The following is a 20345-nucleotide window of genomic DNA, read 5'->3' on the forward strand; positions in this document are numbered from 1 at the left end:
TTTCCATCCACTTTTTGCAAGCTTCCTGCTTGCAAAATGAAGTATCTGTCCCCCCAAAACTCTAGCAGTGACTGAGTTACTCCATAGATACCGCTCTCTAATGGGAATCGAATTAAAACCATTCAATTTCTAATTTGCAATGTAAGCCAATTAATAAAAAAAAATCCAAATTATTAAAGTATGCCTTTTGTCAAAGGCTAAATACTTCCTTTTTGTGCTTATTTTAATATAAAGGAAATACTAAAAATTACGCTGGATGAAGCCTGATGGATGTACCAGCTCAGAAAGCAGTCTGTGTGCCTTAGGACTCTCCTGCTGTATTGGTCCATGGTTTGAAATCCTGGGGAATGTTCTGAGGAGATTAAATTCCTGTCATCTTAATTAGTGTCTTAAGAGCTGACTGGGTCTCATTTAATACCAGGTTTTATTGCCCTCTTTTCAAAGGCTGAAATTCAAAAGTATCACTGAAATGTTGATACGGACTTTACAATGAAAAGTATTGGAAAGTATTGCATATATTTTTGTTAGAGAGATATATATGATCTACTTACAGAGGCACCTGCTGTACTACAAAAGGCATTTAACATATATTAAAAATTACTTCAGATATTGCTTTGCAAATATGCTGTTATAGACTGAACAAGAATTAGTTGATGATGTGGTAGTAAACTTGGAAATCATATCGATTCTCTTTTCAGAAGCAAATCTGAACAAGGAAGAAAACTAACCTGTTTAGAGATTTTAATGAGTCCTGGATTTTATCATAAATTAATACTAATGAGTTCCACTTGAAGTGCCTCCTTTTTGATGTTTTTTTATGATTGAAACTTTGGGTGGTCTGTCTTTAATGGAGATCTCTTAGTGTTCAAAGTGAGATCCTTTTTTGGGGGGGACATGTGCTGGTTTTTTTTGGTTTGTTTTTATTTTCAAGCATAAGGAATTTGTGCTTATATCTTCTGGGGCATACAAAACACTGGAGCTGCAGTTTTGTCTGGCTAGTTGTGTCTGCACAGTGAACACTGCTGAATGTGGAGACTCCCCACATAATCCTAATTTAGTTTATGGGGTTTTTTTCCAATCTATTAATAGAACAAAATACTAGAATGCTTAAATATGCATCATGAGTAACTGGTCTGCTTTTGAAGTGAAAACAAAAGCTGCCTACTGAAATGATTGTGGTTTTTTTTATCACTTCAGGCCTGGTCCCAGGTGTGTTAAATATGGACTTCTTTCCTTTTTCTTTCCTAGTCCTAACCAGGACATGCCCAGTGGGACCAATATCTTTTTTATGGTCGTTGCTGCAGACTATTCCATGAGAAAATGCAGACTATGCTATTGAGCTGTTCTTGCTATTCTTAGAAGTCATTATGATCCTGTAGGTTTTCTGAAAATTGGGAGCAGTATTTAAAGCCTGAGGGATGCCTCCCACCAGGCAAGGCTTGAAGAAGCTGGCCAGGGTCAGGTCCTGTCCGCTGCACTCGGCTGAGGCAGTGCCGCAGTAGTGCCTGCCTGCCAGAGCACTTTATTTTTGTCCAGTGATTATCAGGAAGGCTTCCCGGGAGGAGCTGGGGATTACAGGACAAACAGCACAAAGCTGTAGGAAACCAGGTTTTGGCAGTTGTGTTGCAATTTGCTTTCTCAGCAGCCCTCTCTTCTGCAGGTTGTCTCTAAGAGGCCTTAAAATGGGTTGAAATACAGTATTTTTGAGCATTCTTGCTGAGATTAATTTTGGGTTTTTGACCAGAGGCTTTCTGCTGTTAGGGGCTTTGCTTTGCTTTTGAAATGCCATCTAGGCAAGGAATAAACAGTGGAAGTTGGCTTAAACACTGTTAATCTGAATAAACTGGAAACAGCATATTAATTTGAAATATTGTTTGTAGGCTTCTGAGTTTCAAAACAAAAATAAATAATAAATGTATCTCCTCCTGGTCTCGAGGAATCTCATTATTAAGAAGAAAATTTCAGATTTTTATGATGCTGAAAGATGACTCAATTTACAAGGAGAGAAGGCTGTTACAGAGGAGCCTTAAAAAGCCTCATGCAAGTAGAGTTTTATTGTTACTGGAAATTAAAAGATCACAAATAAAAAAATCCACTAAAAGACAAAGCAATCCTCCCCCCAAGCAAAAATCCCCCAGAACACTGTCTGCAGTGTTGTGTAACCAAAGTGATAGTGTTATGCAAGGGGGAGAAGAGTCAAAAAGTGAAAGGATTGTAAACAAGAGCTGGGAAGGGAGGGAATGCCACCCTGTGTGCTGGGTTGTGGCTGGGTTTTGTTGTGTTTCTATGCTGCTAATCACCAACACGAAGACACTAGATTCAGGATTTAGGCAAATTCTGTTGAGGTAAGCTGGTAGGGAAAGGGTAAAATGAAGAAGTGTCAAGGGAGGACGAAGAAATGAGCAGAGGGAGAGGAGAGGTAGAGGAGCAGGAGTCATTGTGGGATGAGGAACCTGTAGCTGCAGTGGCGGAAGGGAGGTGGTCAGGCTGTGGTAAACTACAATTCCCAGCCATATCCTCATGGGTAATTAAGGCATTAGGGGAGGATAAGCATAAAGTCACTTTAAACATCAGTTGCTTTACTGTGTATGTCTGGTACTTGTTTCTTCCCTTCCCCAGTACTTATTTAATATCAGTTTTTCTTTTTACAGTACTTTTTAGTCTTTTAAGTGGAGTGTTTATTCAATAGATGTAAAGCAAACTGTTTGCCAGTTTAGCAGAATTTCAGCTGTTCTGGTTTTGAAACCTCAAGTAAAAAAAAAAAAAAAATCTGTGAAATGGTTTACCCATGACAAAAAAAGCTTTTCTCAGAATGAAATCACTCTTCCAGTATACCATTCTGCATTACTTCTGTTCCCTCCCTCTTTGCCTTAATTTTTTCCCCCCCTCGAAGATTTTAAGTTTTGCTCTGGAAACTCACTTCCAATACAGGTGGAATGAAATAATTTTTGGAGCTTTCTGCCAAAATTAAATAAAATTTGTAAAAATGTAAATTGTGTAACTTTGTCAAGCCAAGTACTTGCACTAAAATTTGTTTATAATTTTTTTGCAGCTGATACTTTGTTTTGCTCCTGTACCTGTGACGTTTTCTTGTGTGTGTATGTGTGTGAACTTCCTGGAGAAATGCCAAGGGCTGGACACTGTGGCAATAGCAGCTTATAGAAGTTCTTTTTGATGTCACTGTAGTGAGATGAGCACACCCAAATGTCTCACATTATCTTCAGGGCAGAAACATTGTCTGAAATTTCCAAGTTAATTGAGTGATTTTCCTCTTGAAAAGTAGTTTACTTATTTTTTAGCTACGTGTTGTTTAAGTATACTTGGTCAGGCACTCTAAATTAGTTAGTGATTTGTCAGCTCTCTTTAGTTCAATGTTTGTGTTCCATATGAGGGTACTTTGATTTCTTCCCCTCTTTCCTCTAAAAGAGTTAAAAAGAAGTACCTCAGATTAAAAGAAAAATAAATAAAAAAATCGGTAATGGCGTTCATTGCGATTTTGGAAATTTGAAACTGCACCAAAAGGCTATGTGGTATTTGAGGGAATGTGATTGAGTTCAAACACAGCACTATGAAGTTTTGTGCTGCCAGTTCTTTGAATAACCTTCATCTTCATAGAGGTACGTGATCCACATCTCCAGAGTACTTTTTTGCTTGAGTAGCTCCACTGTGTGTGGATGTTTCCTGGGTTTCAGGAGTAGCAGCCTGTGCCTGTTAAACCACTCAGACAAAGGGAGGTGGATGGTAAAGTCAGAACAGTTATAAATTCATTGGTAAGTGCATGCAGATACCAGGCTGATGATGCTCTTCTTGGACATCTTCTTGGGGGGTCAAACACAGGGGCTCCTGAGCTCACATTAACCCCATAGAGGAACTGTTCAGTTCTGTTTTAGCCATGCACAATTGCTCTGACTTGCTATAGTTATTTGCCAGTATGTTAGGGGCAGGGAGGCATTGGTGTCTGAATAGATACTCCTTTGGATTTACAAATTTGCAGGCCTGCTAGCTTTTACAAGAGGAAGGACACGAGTCAGCCACATGCTGAGAGCATTGCTGAGTCACCAGAGCCTTTAGAATTTGGGGCTCCAGTTCTCAACAGTGCATTTCCCTGTCTGATCCTAGAATGGGGTTCATCCTGAACAGCTCCAGTCCACTGGGAGGACTTCGTGCTGAGCTCCTCTTTAGGCTGAAGTTATTGGCTTATTTATAAAGGTTAAAATCTTGGGGATTTTAATGGTATCATTTATGATCAGCAGCAGCATTACCAAACCTGGTCTCAGTGATGCTAGGAGGGTGATGTACAGAGATGAAAACTTTATGGATGAAGTGCACATGTTGGAGCAATGACAGGTGAATAAAGCATACAGAGAGTGGTAAGGCACTACTGGAGTATGTGGCTCTCTATGTTTTGCTTCATGTTTTGAGGGTTAAGGAGCAAGTATCCCAACTGGTATTTCTCAGCTCTCTTAAGTTTCCACAGCTCACTTTAATGTTTGCACTTTCAGTGTAAAAAAACTGTAGTTATAAACAAACAAAGGCTTCAGACAGGTATTTTCTTAAAATCCATATGTGTCAGTCTCAGAATCATTGACCCCTATGGGATCTGTGCATTGAAAATTGCTGAGCTAGGCAGTTGCTGTGGAGATCAGGGAACTGGAGACATAAAAAGGAGAACAGTGGAAGTGCTGCTCAACTAGTACACAGTTCAACAGAATTTACTGTGGCATTACTGTGCTGCACTCACTTTTGCTCCTGCTCTCTTATGGTTTCTGGTTTTGTCTCTAGTTTCTTAATGAAGAGCTGACGGGAACTTATCTTTCAGGCTTCTGCAGGCCATGTTCAATTAAATCCTTCATTGGGTTTTTTTAACCATCTCCTAAACAAAGCTGTAAGTACTGTGCAAGTGATTCCTGTGTGGAGCAGATACTGTATGACTTGGCAGCATAGCTGCTGATAAGAAGGGGTGAAGGCTGACGTTGGTCTTTTGATCCCAAAGTGTGGGAACTCTTTGTTAATTGGCAAGCCACAAACAAAAGGATTTGTCAAGGAGAACTGTCTTTTCTCAATTTGTTATGAAAAATAATCTGTATGTATTACACAAACGTTGCCTGATGAATAAAGAGTAGTATACAAAGGTACTAGAAAGAATCTCTTATGGTAGGAAACTTCAGAACTTAGAGTTTTCTGTTTTGGAAGCATTGGTTTCTAACGTGTATTTATATGAATATATAATAATTAATCAAATTCTTGCTTTACATAGATTTACAGTAAATATGTTTCTCACAGTAGTGTCAGTCACATTGCTCAAGGTCATGTTTTTCAGTTTGGGCAAGGTTAGATGACAGACCTGAACTTTTTGGATCTTATTTCTCAGACTGATAGAATCAAAAATGAAATGAGGTATGAACAGTTATTCTCCTGAGATGTAAACACTTTCATTGCACATGGAACAGACTCTGAATGAAATAAAGAAAAAACAGAAAGAGTGTTCTTGTTTGACTTGGGAGGTAACATAGTCTGTGTTCTTTAGATAATGTCCTTTTGTATGGAGTTATTGAATGATGTTGAAAGAATGAAATGTATAACAGAGTTGTTGTATTTGTACTGTGTCATGAAAATGAAAAAATTTACATGGCCCATGTTATTTTCAGGTTTGCTGTAAACTACCTACCGTAGCTATAATGACACCAGCCGTCAGAGAGGCAACAACAAAAGGTCATGGTATCCACTTGTCACCTTCTTTGTCCTCTAGAGCTATGGAGTCTGATACAGCTTTGTGCGTGGAAAATTCCAGAGCAGTGGAAGAGAAGATAAAAGAGGACTCCATTGCACAGATTACTTGCTCAGTCCTGGGGTTTCCCACTGCTGAGCCCAGCCTCAGGAATGATATCTTCAATGTGCAGCATTTTGGTTCCCCACCATCCTCCAAGTGCTATCAGTCTGTCTTGTTAATGAGTACAAATTCTGCGTTTAGCAGCAAAACTGGTAAGCAAACGAAAGCAGGAGAGCCTGGCTGCTCCAAGATGAGAAAGCCATTACATAATGGTGCTGACACACCATTTGGTCATATTAATCGTTCAGAACCTGAGCAACAGGTCAAAGGCGCAGCGTTTTCAGAGACCACATCTCCAAACTTGGCAGGAATGCAGAGACTTTCAGGTTCAAGTGTAACTGAATCCAGTAACGCAGAAGAAATGCAACTTTTAAATGGTAAATGGTACAAGAAGAATGGGGTTTTGGGTAGGGCTTTGGAAGTCTGCACTGAAACAATAAAAGGGGATTTATTACACCAAATTCTTCACGGGCCTTCAGAAGGGATTTTGAGCTGCACCCAGGAGGAGGTGTACGCTCGCTTACTCCAGTGTGTCACTAAGCAACAAATGGAAATCAGTCGCGCCAAAAGAACTCAGAAGCGTTTACAAATGCTCCTGGCAAAGCATGTTATCAAACACTGTGATCAGCAGCTGAAATGCTTTGTGAAACATCAGCTTCAGAGAATGAAGGTTTTCCATGAGCCAGCTAGATTTTTGAGCAATAGCTCCCTCAGATGCACTGAAGGTTGGCCGGAAAACAACACAACTACTTCAGAGAGTAGTTTGAGTGTGGATGTACAGAACGGAGTTAGTGTTGCACCAGGAGAAATCCGTGGCTTTGCACTTTCTACTGGAGGGCTGCTGTCTCGTGTGGAGAAGGACCTGGACTCTGATGCAACATGTAGCAGCTCAGATGAAGATGGTGAGGAACAGACTGTAAGAACAGCTGTGGAAGCGTAAGTGTTAAATTCCTGCTTAGACTCATGTGCTTCTTACTTATAAATCAGGATGGAAAGGTCTAGTCCTACAGATTCCATCTTGTGTGAGTAACCTCGCTCAATAGATATTCTTACTGAAATCAGCAAGACTGACAGTGTGAGCGAGGTTTGGCAAAAAGTAAGAACTTCTAATTAATGCATTTAAGGAGCAGTTGCTTTACGAGATTGCAGAGAGCTAGCATTGGTACTGCACTCTATCAGTTTGCATTACATCAGTACTGCTAATCCTCAAATGGTGCTGTAAATCAAACAGTGGTAGCTATAAATACTTGGGGCCAGAATGAAAATAATTTTAATTTTACTCTGGAGTTATTAAGAATTAGTCAATATTAGGCTCTTGAAATCCACTATATTGTGATAAAGAGTAAAAATTAAAAATTATCATCTGATGTAGCTATTGAGTATTTGGTGGTTGGTATATTGAAAAAGTTTGGTTCTTTAATTTAAAAAATATTAGTTTACTTACTGAAGTCACTCTGCAACTATGAATGTAGCTAGCAATGGTGTTTTTATTGTTGCTGATACCTTTTTCAGGAAGAACCAGGGGGAAATACATATCATTAACCTGTAGTGTCTCAAGTTGGCAGGAATCCTGTCAATACAATTACAGTGGCTTTGAAAATCAGTGGTGGGCAAGAGGAGATAGTAAAATGGCTCTCTGATGATGATACAACCTTTTTTCCTTTTTTTTTACCTCTACCTTGCTACACTTAGTCTCTTCAGTCAAGAAATTTTAGAAAGCAGTGAAAGGACAGCTGCTTTCCTCTTCCCAAAGCTTGAGATACAAGCATGTCTTAAGGTTTGTTGGGATATAATAGTCAGGACTGTGATACCCAGAAGAGAGCTGCACACAAATGCAGCAGCTTTGTAGGAGCTTCATGGCAGTCATATTTCACATGGGCTCTTATAGACACAGGGTTTGTGTTTACCAGTCTTTCCTTATATACTCTGCTGTTAGAGTGTGTCTAATAAAAATAAATTAAAAACCACTTAAAAACATGTAGTTCCCATTCTGCTTCCTGAAAAGCATAACGCTCAGAAGAAACCAAGTAAGCTTCTGAAACTGGAATAGCTTTGCCCTGTTGCATGTTTCTAGCTTCAGTCCAGCAAGGCTGTATCAAATCTCTGCTGTGTTTTGCTGAGCTCTGTAGGTCTGAAAAACAGAGGAGAAAAGTTTTCATTTCCTTTTACGTATTGTCAGAATGGTAAATACTCTGCTGAAGTCCAGCCAAAGCCGGAATTGGCAATGACTTGCCAACTAAGTTAGGAACATCTTAGATATTTGAGTTACAAAATAATTATTCTTTTGAAATATTTTAATAAAAAAATATCATTTGGGCTCTCCCCAGCATAGGAAAATCCACATTCTTCTCGTAATTGATATACTTGAACTTCTGAGTAATAGCTCTGCCTCTAGGATTCTAATCTTGTGATTACATGAACTGAAAAAGAAAACTCTTGAGAAATTCTTGATTCTTGAACAGTAGTGGCTAATGCAAAACTTGGACCAAAGTTTTGTGTGATGGTTTTCTTTTTTCTTCCTGCCAGGGACACTTGAATTTCTAACTCTCCCTGCCAGTCCTTTACCTTTATTCCTTCTTGTGGCTTTTGGTAGTTATCTTTCCACTTAAGGCTTACTCAGTTTACTTTGTTGCACTGATGAAAAAATCCACAGAGGATTATTAAGTGCAAACCCATCACTTTTGGCTCAGGAAATCCCCAAGCTGCTATTGCTGGCAGCTGTGGGAAGCGCTGCTCCCTCCATGCCTGCAGTTATAACACTGTTATCTCAGCTATTCCTAAGAGGCAGGAGAACTGGCTAAGATGATCTGTAGTCTGACTCAGTGTGGCCCTTTATTTTGGGTTGTTTATTCTTACCCCTTTTTTATGCTCTTACTGATGAGCAGTTGTTCAGCAGCAGCGGCCCTGCTACATTGGCAGGGAGAGAATCACTGGCGTTTGAGGTGTGCTGCTGGGCCAGCAAGCTCAGAGTTAAAAGTACTGCCTGATTTAAGCCAAAGACTTGTCTGTGTGCCTAGGCTGAGGCAATGCTTGAATTAACATTGCAGTGAGGATAGGCTGACTCTTATTTGAATTTATTGTTATCTCCAGCTTAGAATGGTTTTCTTCATTTCTCCAACCTTCCTAAGATTTGCCTTTGTGGCTAAAACGCTGCCCTTTTTCTTCTAGGTAACAAAGGTAAATCAGCTATTCACCAGTTCAGCTGGTGAGATTTGCTGTTTCCTGAGCCTTACCACTTTAAGGCCCTCAGGATTGCCTTTCATCTGGACAAAAGAAACAAAGTTAATACGCTTTTTTTTTTTTCTGCTGGGTGGATTTACATGCTTTGAATTGCCTTTCTCTCCTCAGGAATTGGTTATAAGTGCTTTCCAGAAACAAGGGGATCATGTAGGTGAGACAATACTCATTTCCTCACCTGTGTGGGAATTTCTATTTTGCATAGTGAGGGCTTTTACTCTGAATTCCTCTGTGATATTTTTCATAATACTTAACTGTAGATACTATAAGGTTCAAGTAATATAGTGATGAATGGAAAGAATTTTTTGATTTTGCCCATATCTCAGTATATGATTGCATTTAATTTGAGGGTGTAGTCACACTGGTGACTGATCATAGTTGTGACTGTAGTGTTTTTCATTCTTTTTTGTGGGGGAGGAGCTATCAATCCAATGTGCAAGGCAGGGAAGAATCTGCAGTTACTGTGCCTACCTGAGAACAGTCTGTTTCCCATCAGGAGGGAGAAGATGATTCCAGCTCAAATTCCTCATGCTAGTTAAAAAACCTGGAGTTATTTTTAGTGTTTTGAACCTGTTCATTCTCATTATCCTGAAAAGAGTTTTTCCCAATGAGTATTGACATAAGCTCTTCTGAGCTGTATCTCAGTGCTTTGTGGCTTAGGTAAGATTGTCTTTATCCATCTATTTCAATACCTTTGTTGTTTAGTTGCAAGTAGCTGTTGTAAGATATTTAGACCATTGTTCCTGCATTACATAGATTGTGTCCTCAAGACAGGAAAGATCCTTGGTCTGCTGGTGAAGGCAGTTCACAGTACTTATTGAACATCTCTAGTTCCTAGAGTAATGGGAAAGGCTCATCCCATTTCAAGAGCTTGAACAAACCATACTTTATTCTCTTGAGTGTCTGCTAGAAAGAAATACAAAAAAACAGTTGGCTGTCTTCAGGACCTTTGTCAATTTGCTGTTACTGTCAGCTCATGAATGTCTTTAACCTGTCAGTTTTCATAGCACCACATTTCCAGCAGTAATTTTTGTCGTATTTTAGTACATTCCATCCTTTAGGCACAGGAAATTCCCACTACCCAGGGGATGTGGTATTCCTTCTCTGTAGTTTCTAAAAGGCAGCTTTTAGGTGCTGCTCTCTGGCTTGCTGTTAGGTGTTACAAACCAGAGCACCCAAAGAGGACAACACAAAGCCGGCCACAAGTAATTCCTTCAGGGATTCATAACTAACACTTGATATGCAACATTCCACCAGCTGAATTTACTTCAAACTTGTTGATCTTTGTGGTTCATGAAGATGCAAGATTATACATAGAAATAGTCATAGATTTCAAACAAGGTGAATTGGATGGTGATGTGAGCTCAAAAGATTTTCAACAGCATAGCTCTACTCTGGGAGCAGTGTGTATCCTGCTGGGTGAACTCCACATTCTTACTGATGTATTTTGTGTCTATTCCTGATGTAGTAGGAAGTACAGTGTACCACAAAGAACTCTGATGCTCAGGTGGTCATTTGGGAATCCTTTAAAGTTGCAGAGTGTAGTACACTACATATCTGATCTTCCAGAATTGAAAGATACATCACTGTGGTTCCTTGAGGAAACAGCTGCTCACTCCATCAAGCAGTAATACAAGCATCTAATCAATTAGAAAGAAAAACTGCTTGCAATAGATTTTTCTGCAAAATAAGTAGCTCTTTCTACTCATGACAAGTCCTGTGCCTTTTTTTCCCAGTTCTCCTTTCCCTATCCAAATACAATCCTTTTGCATTGTTCGTTGGGATTTTCCCTCTGAAATGTTTTCATGCTTTTTCCTCTGATTTCTGAAAGACATGTTTTACTGATTATCCTCCAGCAACCTCAAGCCTGATGAAGACACACTGTTATATTTTTCCATGCCCACAGGGTTTGTTGTGCCTGGAAACTTCTACAATAAATGTGAAGAGATAGTAAATCTTTCTTTTTTCTTTTTTTTTTCTCCTTTATTTTTTCCCCCTTAGGTTACTAGTTGGAAAGAGAAGATGGGAAATCTGCTTTTAGCACAAACATGTGATGGGGAGGAGAGCATTAAGGCAGAGAAAATACAAGAAGGAAGAGAAAACATTATGACTAGTATCTCCAGATCTAATCTGTTTGTTCAAGATTATTTACCATTTTTCCTAGCACTTTTTCTTGTACTGAGCAACATCAATGCAGTTCTGCAGGCCTGGCTATACACAGCACTGCTCAAGGGACAGGGTTTATTGCAAGTCTTTGAGCCATGTTATGAATGTTTTTGCAAGGTCAGGTCCTAATTTTCTACACTGAGCTGTAATTTCACTTCATACCTGATATGATAACTGAATTATGAGTTTGGGAAGAGAAGTAAGAGAGTGCCAGGACAAAATGCTGCTCATAGGCACAAACCCCCACTTGTTTCCTGGTTTTAAGACCTTTTGTTTCTAAGTCCAGGAAATGTCTTATTTGCATAGAAGATTAATATGAGGGCTTTTGAATAAGTATAAATTCATTGGTGCAAATAATATGCTGATTTAAGAATGTTTTATACGTTGCTTTTTCAAGAATTCCATTTTCTCAATTCTTGGCTCCTATCACTAGGATGTGGGAGGAGAATGAAAGAAAAGATAAAAAAAGCTTTACAATGTCTTCTAATTTAAATGTAAGGTTACACATATTATTTCAGAATATATTTAACCTCACATGGTTTGGTTTCCATAAGATGAATTTATAACTTCTTTAGGGTCCCATGTGCATTTACTGTTTTGCTTTAGAGATCTCATGTGCAGCAATAAAAACTTGCTGTTGATCAAGACTTTGTTCTCACAATATCAGAGTAATGCTCTTGTGAGTGGGGATCCTGATTTTTAACCTGTAATTACGTTAATATTTTTGCAGCTGCTGAAGGCAAACTGAAAGGTTTTAGTGAAAAGCAGAAGGTTTGACAGGTTTTAACCTGCAAGGAACACTTGGAACTGGGAACCTCGAATCATTTAAGTTAGATGGGTGTTGAATTCATATTAAATAAAAACTTGGCATTATTCTTCTTAATAACTTCTTAATACACAGTCAAGATAGCCTAGTAGAATAGCAGATCTAATAAGCAGGCACATGTGTATGCATTTATAACCTTGTATGCTTAATTAAACTGGAGACAAGAATTTGGTGCTTGATGTCAAGTGCTGATTAATTATGGCTAGCTTTTTTCTTTCACTAAGCTGTGAAGTGTGTTTGTTTTAATTAAAATAATTGTTTATAAACAACCATGAACTGTCTTTATAACTTCTTGTAAAGCAAGGGCAGTGTTATTTTGGTTTATAGCTAACAAAGGGATATACCCAGTGCCTTTGAAAATCAGCATACATGGGCCTCTGATACAGGAAATAATTTAAGCACTTTCTTTTTCACATGAAGTAAAAAGTGTGCATAAAGACTTCCCAAAATAGGAATGCTTTCCTGTAACAGGGTTTCATTCATACTGCTAAATATGGCTTAGGAATGTGATGTTAGATGTTGGATTTAAATACATTGACCTGTGCTCTTTTTTTACTGAAACGACTGTAAATTATTTCATTTTCATCCACACACTTTGCCTAGCTCTTGTGAGTCAAAAGAAGTTTTCTGTTGGGGAATTTAAATAAATTCCATTTTCACTTAGCAAACTTCTAATTACTGATACTGGTGTTGGAAAAACAAATAAACCTGAAGGTCTATGCTTGAGTATATGTGCACTGTAAACTCCCTTTCTGCCCAGCCCATGGGGTAGACTGAGCAGCAGAAAAATTCAGTGGAATTCAATCTCAGGCTCGTACAAAACGCCCAGATACCAAACTGTTCAAAGCTACATTCATTGCACTCCCCAGCCCTTGTCCCTGCAGACTGAACTGAGGGGTTTAAGCTCAGAGTGAGCTCCATCCTTGCCCTGCAGAGCAGCCAGCCAGGTTCTCTTTGCTTCCTCCTCCATGACCTAATCCCAGCCCGGCTGCAGCAGCTGGGGGGGCCTGACAGCCCGGGTGTCTCCTGCAGCAGGATGTCCCGTGTTCTCAGTGCCAGAGGTTTCACTCTCAGCACAGCCCCTGGGGCTTCCTTTCCCTCAGGGCTTGAAGTGGGACCCCTGCCATAAGTGTCCATCTGCCTTCCCAGCCAGAGGAGCACTCTGCCAGCTCTCCCATTAGCCCTTTCCCCAAAGCATTCCACACGTGGGGCACATTCCCAGTGGTGGGACGTGGACATCAGTGTGTGGTGGTGTCTTTGCTGCTGCTCCTGTTCTTTCTCCCCTGATTTCTCTGTCATCGACTTCCCCACCTGCCACACCCCCTGACTCTGCTGGCAGTCCCGGCTGGGACAGTTTGGTACAGCTCTGTAGGGCTGTAACCCCTCCACTCCCAAAATTTCCAGTGCATCTGGCATGAGCCTTCCAGGTTCAACTGTTAGTTCTCCAGAATGCCTCAAAAATAATATGTACACATTTTACATTGAAATCTGATACTATATATGCATGCATATATATATATATATATATATACTGACTTACAAGATGCAGTTAGAGATTACATGAATACCATACCGAACTTTTCCATGTAAGAATGTACATACAAATTATAGAATAAACTTCAGTGACTGGACTGGATTGATATGTTGCTTGTGTGCTGCAATAATGTTCCATTTGCACAAATCTTTAAAGGAATGTATTTTGTAAGTTCTGCCTTATTTTATGTTGAGCATGGGCTACAGACGTAGCACTGCATGGTTTCTTTTTGAAGGGCAGTTGTGTAATACTTAGAGAGAATTTCTAGGCCTGTGTTCCTGGTGTTTTGTTGTTAATCTATTGATGTTGTGCCATTTCAAAGGCAAGAAAAGAAGCTCGTTTCTAGGCAGCCCTGCTGTGCTTGAAGTTTCTTTCTCTGCATTTTAGCACTACCTGCTTCTCTGCTTCACGTTGGACTGATGTACAGCATGTTGGGGTGCTGGAGAAAACAATAGAAACTTAAAAATGAATATTAAAGTATTTTTAACAAAAGCCATTGGCAGATACTTAATTTACAGCTTTTTTTTTTTTTAAATTTTATAAAGAGGAAATGCTGCTGGTTGTTTACCTTTTGCATGTTTTTTCTTTCTGGGCAGTTAATATTCTGACTGACTCCACCTTCGCTAATCCATTTGGCCTTTTATAATTAACTCAGCTCTAAAGAATTACGTAAACAGAACTGGAGGTGAAGAGCACCGACCAGGTTGTGAAGCCAGCCACTGGAAAGATTCACCACTCTAAGACATCCTTTAACAAGCTGAAATTTTAATTTATTCTTTCCCCAAACTGAGTTAACAATTCAGTGCAAGTATTACAGTTCAGTTTCCAATATAAAAAAGCAGCAGTAGTGAAATCCTTTGCAGGAACCCTGTAACGGGCAAATAGTGTGTGTGGCATCTCATCAGTTTGGAAGATGTGATTTCTCAGATGAGGGAGCATATATAGTGCACCAGTGAAATTCTTCTGAGATCTCTCCCTTGCTAGCGTATCTAAGCATGGAGACTTTCCATGTTTTCAGTTTTCTACAGATTTTTTTCTCTGAATATTGATTTTCCTCTTCTATCCTTCCCACTGTCCCTTCTCATTTTGTGGAAAAGGTAAAAATTTGATTCCATTGCTACTTAATTCCTTGCTACCTAATTTTTTTTTCCCCATGAATTTTCTCTTCAAGAGAAAAATCACAGCTATGGTTGATAATTTCAGGTGTTACTGCATAAATTCCTCAGGCCTGATGTCATAGCAGAAATGTTCAGCCAGATACAGGTTTTTTTTTGGTTTGGGAAGATAAGATGTATATTGTATATTATGAACATTATATTAGTGGATGCAATTCTGAAAATGGTGGGAACATGCATGGATTTCAGAAATTGCTGTAATAAGCAGTTGCTGATGTCTGTAGATGATAGGGGAAAACTATAACCCATGTTTTGGGAAGCTGTGTAGTGTTTCAGAGGAAATTGTCTGCCAGGTAAAATTCCTATTAAACACCAAAGGAGGCAGCAACCTGGTGGGATCCAGAAGAATGACCTGGCTGCAGATCTTCACAGAGATTGCAGGCTAATTTTGAGCACTAGAGAAATCCCCTCAATTGATGTTTTTGAGATGGAGTTTTTGAGGGGGCGGGGAGTGCATAGCTTCCTTTGGTGTTGGTTATTCCAAAACAGCAGCCTGCTGTTCCTGGATAGTCTGAGCAAAAGCTGAGAGTGAACTGCCACAGTAAATAATGTTGATCGGCCTCAATACTATTTATTGGCCAAAATCATTACAGTTTGTTTTAATCTTTTTTGCATTCAGGAATGCATAGAAGAGATTGCATTCATAAAACAGCACAGACTTGTTTATTTTTTAGTTATGTAGTTATTAGGGGTTTAACAGTTAACTGATCCAGGGGAATTAATGCTTCAGTGGCAACTGAAGTTAGTTCATTCTGAAAACAAACATTATGTAGGTGTGCTGGAAGAATTAGTCCTTGAGAAAGCATTTACGGGTCATTTAATAGTTGGACATATTTGTTCAGCTATTACAAGTGTTGGAAGTTTTGTTTGGGAGTAGGCACACACTTTTATCTCATGACTAAAATCTAGATATGGTTATCTAAAATACAAGCATAGCTGAATTCACCTAATTTGAATATTTTATATTGTATAATCTTCTAGTCTTTGTAGGTAAGCTCTTATTTACTGTCAGTGTCTGCAGAGAGAAGAAAAATGGACATATTGAATTTCTCCACCATGTTGACCAAAGGTATCAGAAGCCCTAAGCCCATATTGGTGGTTTGCAAGAAAACACTTGCATTCAGGACAGTTGCTCTTTGGGCTTTACCATGTGTAGTCAGAGAACTGAGTGTAATGCTGGTGAAACATTAGGGGCAGCTGAGGAAGTTCACAGCTTAGCAGCTCCAGTCCTGGAGGGACTCACTCCACACTAGTGTGCTGTGGAGCATTTGTGATCGTGCCATGTGGAGAATATTTGTATTTTTGTACAGCTGAGTGAGCTTCCCAAGAGGATTGAGGGATGAGTGATTTTTTTCCCAGTGTTTCATGAAACTCATGATGAGTCATATGATGTCTGGAAGGAACTTAAAGACTGGAGAACCTTCTGATTTCTTTCTGCTTTTCAGTTTCCGGAGATCAGTCCTTCATAAAAACAGTAAACTTCTGGAGTTGTTTTCAGTGACTCCCACTGAGGAGGGTGATTAGCTCTTTACCCTGAGGGTAGAGTCACTCTGTGGTTTATGAGCTGCTTCTTGCTCCCAAATACTTCACTGCTATGTGATTTGCAATAGGCCTCTGTTAGCCCAGGAGCTCCCAGTGAGGGGAGAAGAACCAGCAGGGATGGTAGAGGCCACTTTATGACTATATGATCTGAAAATTGGGTGCCAGAACAATGTGGATTAGACCATAGGGAGCATCACCTAGCAGAAAGAGCAAAATATCCCATGTTGAGAGACTGGGCAGAAATGTAAGTGTGAGATGTCAGGAACAACTGCCCTTCTTGTGTTTCATGTAGAATTTTTGAATTGGAGGATTTTTTTTCCCACCCACACTATGAGAGTGCCTTGCTCTCTGGTTTGTGTGCATTTAAGAGTGCTGTTACTTGAAAATTGGTGTTTTTAAAGCCTTTTGAAAGATGACTGTGTTATGTGTTGTCAAATTTTTTTTGAGTTTTGATGTGGGTCTGTTGCAAGCATGCTCCTTTCCTGTTTAGCAGGAAGCATCCTGTCTTTGTCCCTGGAGACATGTCATGGTAGGTCATGTTACTTGTTCTCACTGGGAGTTATAAAGGTGGAAGGCTTTAGTTTGCTTTTAATTTTCAGCATATAAAATAACTTGTGGAAAATCTTATCATGGTCACACGGCTGCACAATCTAAAATACTCTTTCCTGTGCTCATCATACCTGCTTCAACCAACCTTCCTAGATACTTAATGTCATTTCCAGGTTCTGTGTGTTTTGTGCATTTTAAACTCTCTGTTTCTCCATCATTTATGAACTGTTTTCAGGGTTATTGTTTTGTTTGCTTATAAAAATAAAATATGCCTTTAAGGTTAAAACTCCACCTACTCTCATCTCCTGTAAAGTAAAAAACCCCAAACCCACGCACAAGCCCCAAACAGCAGCAAGTGTAGCACAGCAATTTTATCTTGGTTAGCAGCTCCCTTTTGCATTCAACTAGGTTGCCTGCATTTGTTTTTTTTGGGACAAGCTGATGCTAGCTATTGGGAAAACATAAATCTCACCCAAAATACAATGGGGGCCCCAGAAATACTTCTGAGAGTCCTGTTGTGTTCTGCAGTGTTGGTTTTGTTATGTAAAAACATGGTTTGTTCTCAGTGTTTCTCTTTGAGGGTAGATGAGGATGCTAAGGGGTTCATCTGTGCATTCTGTCCTTAGGTCTGAAACTTCCTCCAGTCCCAGCAGCAGTACCAACTGTAATAGCAGTGCTTTGGCTTGTCTCTTCAGCCTCAGCAGAAGCAAGGAGGTTTGATGAAATGCTTACACTGCCTTTGCTGTCACTGATGATCCCCAGCTGAACTCTTTTCCATTCTTTGGGATGCCCTAGTACAGCCTGAATATCTGTTCGTAGCTGCATTTTTGATCATACTTCGTTTGCATTTGCGTCTGTGCTCGTTGTGCCTTGTTTGTTCTCCTGCATTTCTTTTCTGTCCTTCTCTTGTAAGTTGTGCAGGTCTGACCTGCAGTCCAAAATAGAAATGCAGGCAGGTATTTCACATGGAAACAAGTTTCCCCTAATGCAATTCTAGCATGTTTTCCTAGGGCAATTTAAATTAGAAGTTTTATTGATACAAAATCAGTATTGCTCTATTCTCTTCTAGTAGTCCTGGATGAATGTAGGAGGTCATGTGCAGATTTGTAGTCAGTGCAAGAGGAGTAATTTTATGTGCAAATTTAATGTTCCACTGTACTACAGTACTGAGCATGAGAAACTTTACCAGTGTAACATGGTTTATACTGAGTTGCTAGCAGAAGAAGGATTTTGGAATTCCTGTGGAGGATGTATGATCTTAGAGTCAAAAGCAAGGAAACAAAGCAAAGATACTTCGCAAAAGGAGCACACAGGAAACGGGACAGACAGAAACATATTTTTTCTTGTCTCATTCCCAACACAAAACAAGCAGGAGCTTCTACTTTAGCACCTGCTTCTGACTTCCTCCTTCAGTGACAGGCCTGGTTATTTTTGTAACTGTGGTTGGTTTTTTGGTGGGTTTTTTTTTTCTTCTCTGAGCTTGCAGAATTAATGAATTCTCTGAAGCCACCTTGAAACAACTTCCTTTACTGAGTAAATGTTAAGCTTTACTGTAGAGCATCCCAGGAGCGGATTGACACAGGTTTGGATTTTGTTTCAGCGTTGGTTTGGGGTTTTTTTTGTTTCAGAAATAGGTTATCATTTGTCACTTGAGGGACCATACTACTTTGCATGCAAACAGCTCACTTTAGGAGTGTGAGGATAGCTCACTGTGATTTTATTTCCTTTAGGAGTTACAAGCTTGACTAAAAGATTTGTAGAGAAATAGGCTTAGAGGAAAAGATGCTTAAAAATAACGCAAGATCAAACAAATAGGAGTGACAGGGATGGGAACAGAGTTAATCAATGCTTCTGTCTCTTATCCTGTCTGCAATGCATCAAAACTGGAAAAGGGATCTAGACTTCAGCTTGCTTCAGTCATGCTGCCCCTAAAATTAAAATGAACCTGCAGCAAGTGTCTAATCCATGTCACTGTGTAGCTGTCCAAGTCTTTGAGCAGGCACTGGGCATGGGGCAGCCTGGGCTTACAAGGTGGAGAAGCTAAAATTGCTTCCTTTGGCCTGAGCATAAAATGTTTGTGCTTAGTTCTGTGGAAACCTTTCCTTAGAGTGGGGCCTAAGGACATTGTTACACAGTGTAATTAAATGCTGTTATTTTAATTATATAATAGAATTTAAGCCTTAAGAAATACTTGCATAGTGTTTTAGAATGAAGCAAAAACGTACTTAATAAATTTAACAGTGAATGCAATTGATTCAAGATTAAATAGTGTGTATAAGGGGAAAAAAATGCAACCATTTTTGAAAAATAACTTGTGATGTAACTTTGCAGAGGATTCTTGTTTATGTGTAAGACAGTAATATACAGAGATTACACATTTAACATTCCTTCTACTGTCAGCTGTGATTCAATATTGGTTGTGGATTCCCCTGTGCCACACTGATTTCGTGCAGTGTAGGTGACCTAAGTCCAGTTCTGGCCCTTTCCATTCTGCTTCATTTCCCAGCTGTGTACAGGATACTTTACTTTTCTTCTCATTTGCTTCCCGCTCCTCCTCAGTCTGAGAGTAGCTCAGCTTTCTCCCCAGACTGTTACATCTAGTTTGGGAGGTGAATCTGTCCATGCAATTTATTTCCTTTCACCTCAGCTTTCCTTTTACAATGTCCTGGTTTGTGGGGTACCATCATTCATTTGTTCAATTGCCTTTTGAGAAAGGAGCAGAAATAAACACCTCAATACTCCTGTTGGGTTTTTCTCAGTTATCCACTTTAATTCCTTTTTAACTTTTCTTCTTCTTAAAATTATTAACTAAGGGATTTTTGTAGATTCATTAAGCAGCTCTTTCTTATGACTAGCTTTTTGCCAGACCAGGGTCCTGAGACAAGTCATTACTATTCCAGCCACCACACTTGTGTGAACACATTTAATTAAAAACTTGGAATTCAGATTCCCTCCCTTTCCCAGCAGAGCGTATTTTATGACTTTCAGGAGCACAAAAATGCAAAAGCTGTCAATTCCAGAGAAGTTCTTGTCAGGAAGACCTGGTTAAAGCATAAGTAATTGTGACTCCTTACTCTTTGCTGGTAATAATGGAAAGATAAAGAGAAATAAAAAGAGGTCAGAAAAATGACCATTTTCACAAGATGACTTCATATGCCTTTTTTTCCTTGGGGAAAATTACTTGTAGAATATATAAGATGCAAGCAATTTATTATCATGTATATTTACAGAGTTCTTTTGAGTTTCTTTTTGATAGTAATCCAGATAGCTTCCTCACAGAATTTGTATTTAAATTGGATTCAATCACCATAATTTTCTTATGTTCATTTTTTCTGTGTTCGAGAGAGCTTAAACTGGTGATGAGTTATGTGGGAGGATAATTTATGTTAAAAAGGGAGAAGATGATGTATTTTAGGGGTGACCTAGCAGAGACTGTGTCTATCCTTGCTATTTATGATAGCTAAACTAGACTGAAAATTCTGAAAT

The 20345-nt window shown here is 39.3% G+C and overlaps 1 protein-coding gene across 25 annotated transcripts in view; it reads left to right on the forward strand.

Annotated features, from left to right (window-relative positions):
- Positions 1-20345, forward strand: part of KANSL1L (KAT8 regulatory NSL complex subunit 1 like) — a 61666-nt gene that overhangs the window by 714 nt on the left and 40607 nt on the right. For 14 of the 25 annotated variants that reach the window (XR_015288821.1, XR_015288822.1, XR_015288813.1 and 11 more), the window contains exon 2: positions 5649-6766. Coding sequence is in view for 9 of the 25 variants with exons in the window: in XM_086896023.1 (XP_086752149.1) it covers positions 5679-6766 (1088 nt within the window). In the remaining 16 variants the exon portion in view is untranslated. The remainder of the gene's footprint in view (positions 1-5648; positions 6767-20345) is intronic. The other 11 variants (XR_015288816.1, XR_015288824.1, XR_015288820.1 and 8 more) reach the window with 1 other exon arrangement.

This window comes from Cyanistes caeruleus, chromosome 7 (assembly GCF_971803275.1).
Source record: "Cyanistes caeruleus chromosome 7, bCyaCae1.hap1.1, whole genome shotgun sequence".
Taxonomy (NCBI): domain Eukaryota; kingdom Metazoa; phylum Chordata; class Aves; order Passeriformes; family Paridae; genus Cyanistes; species Cyanistes caeruleus.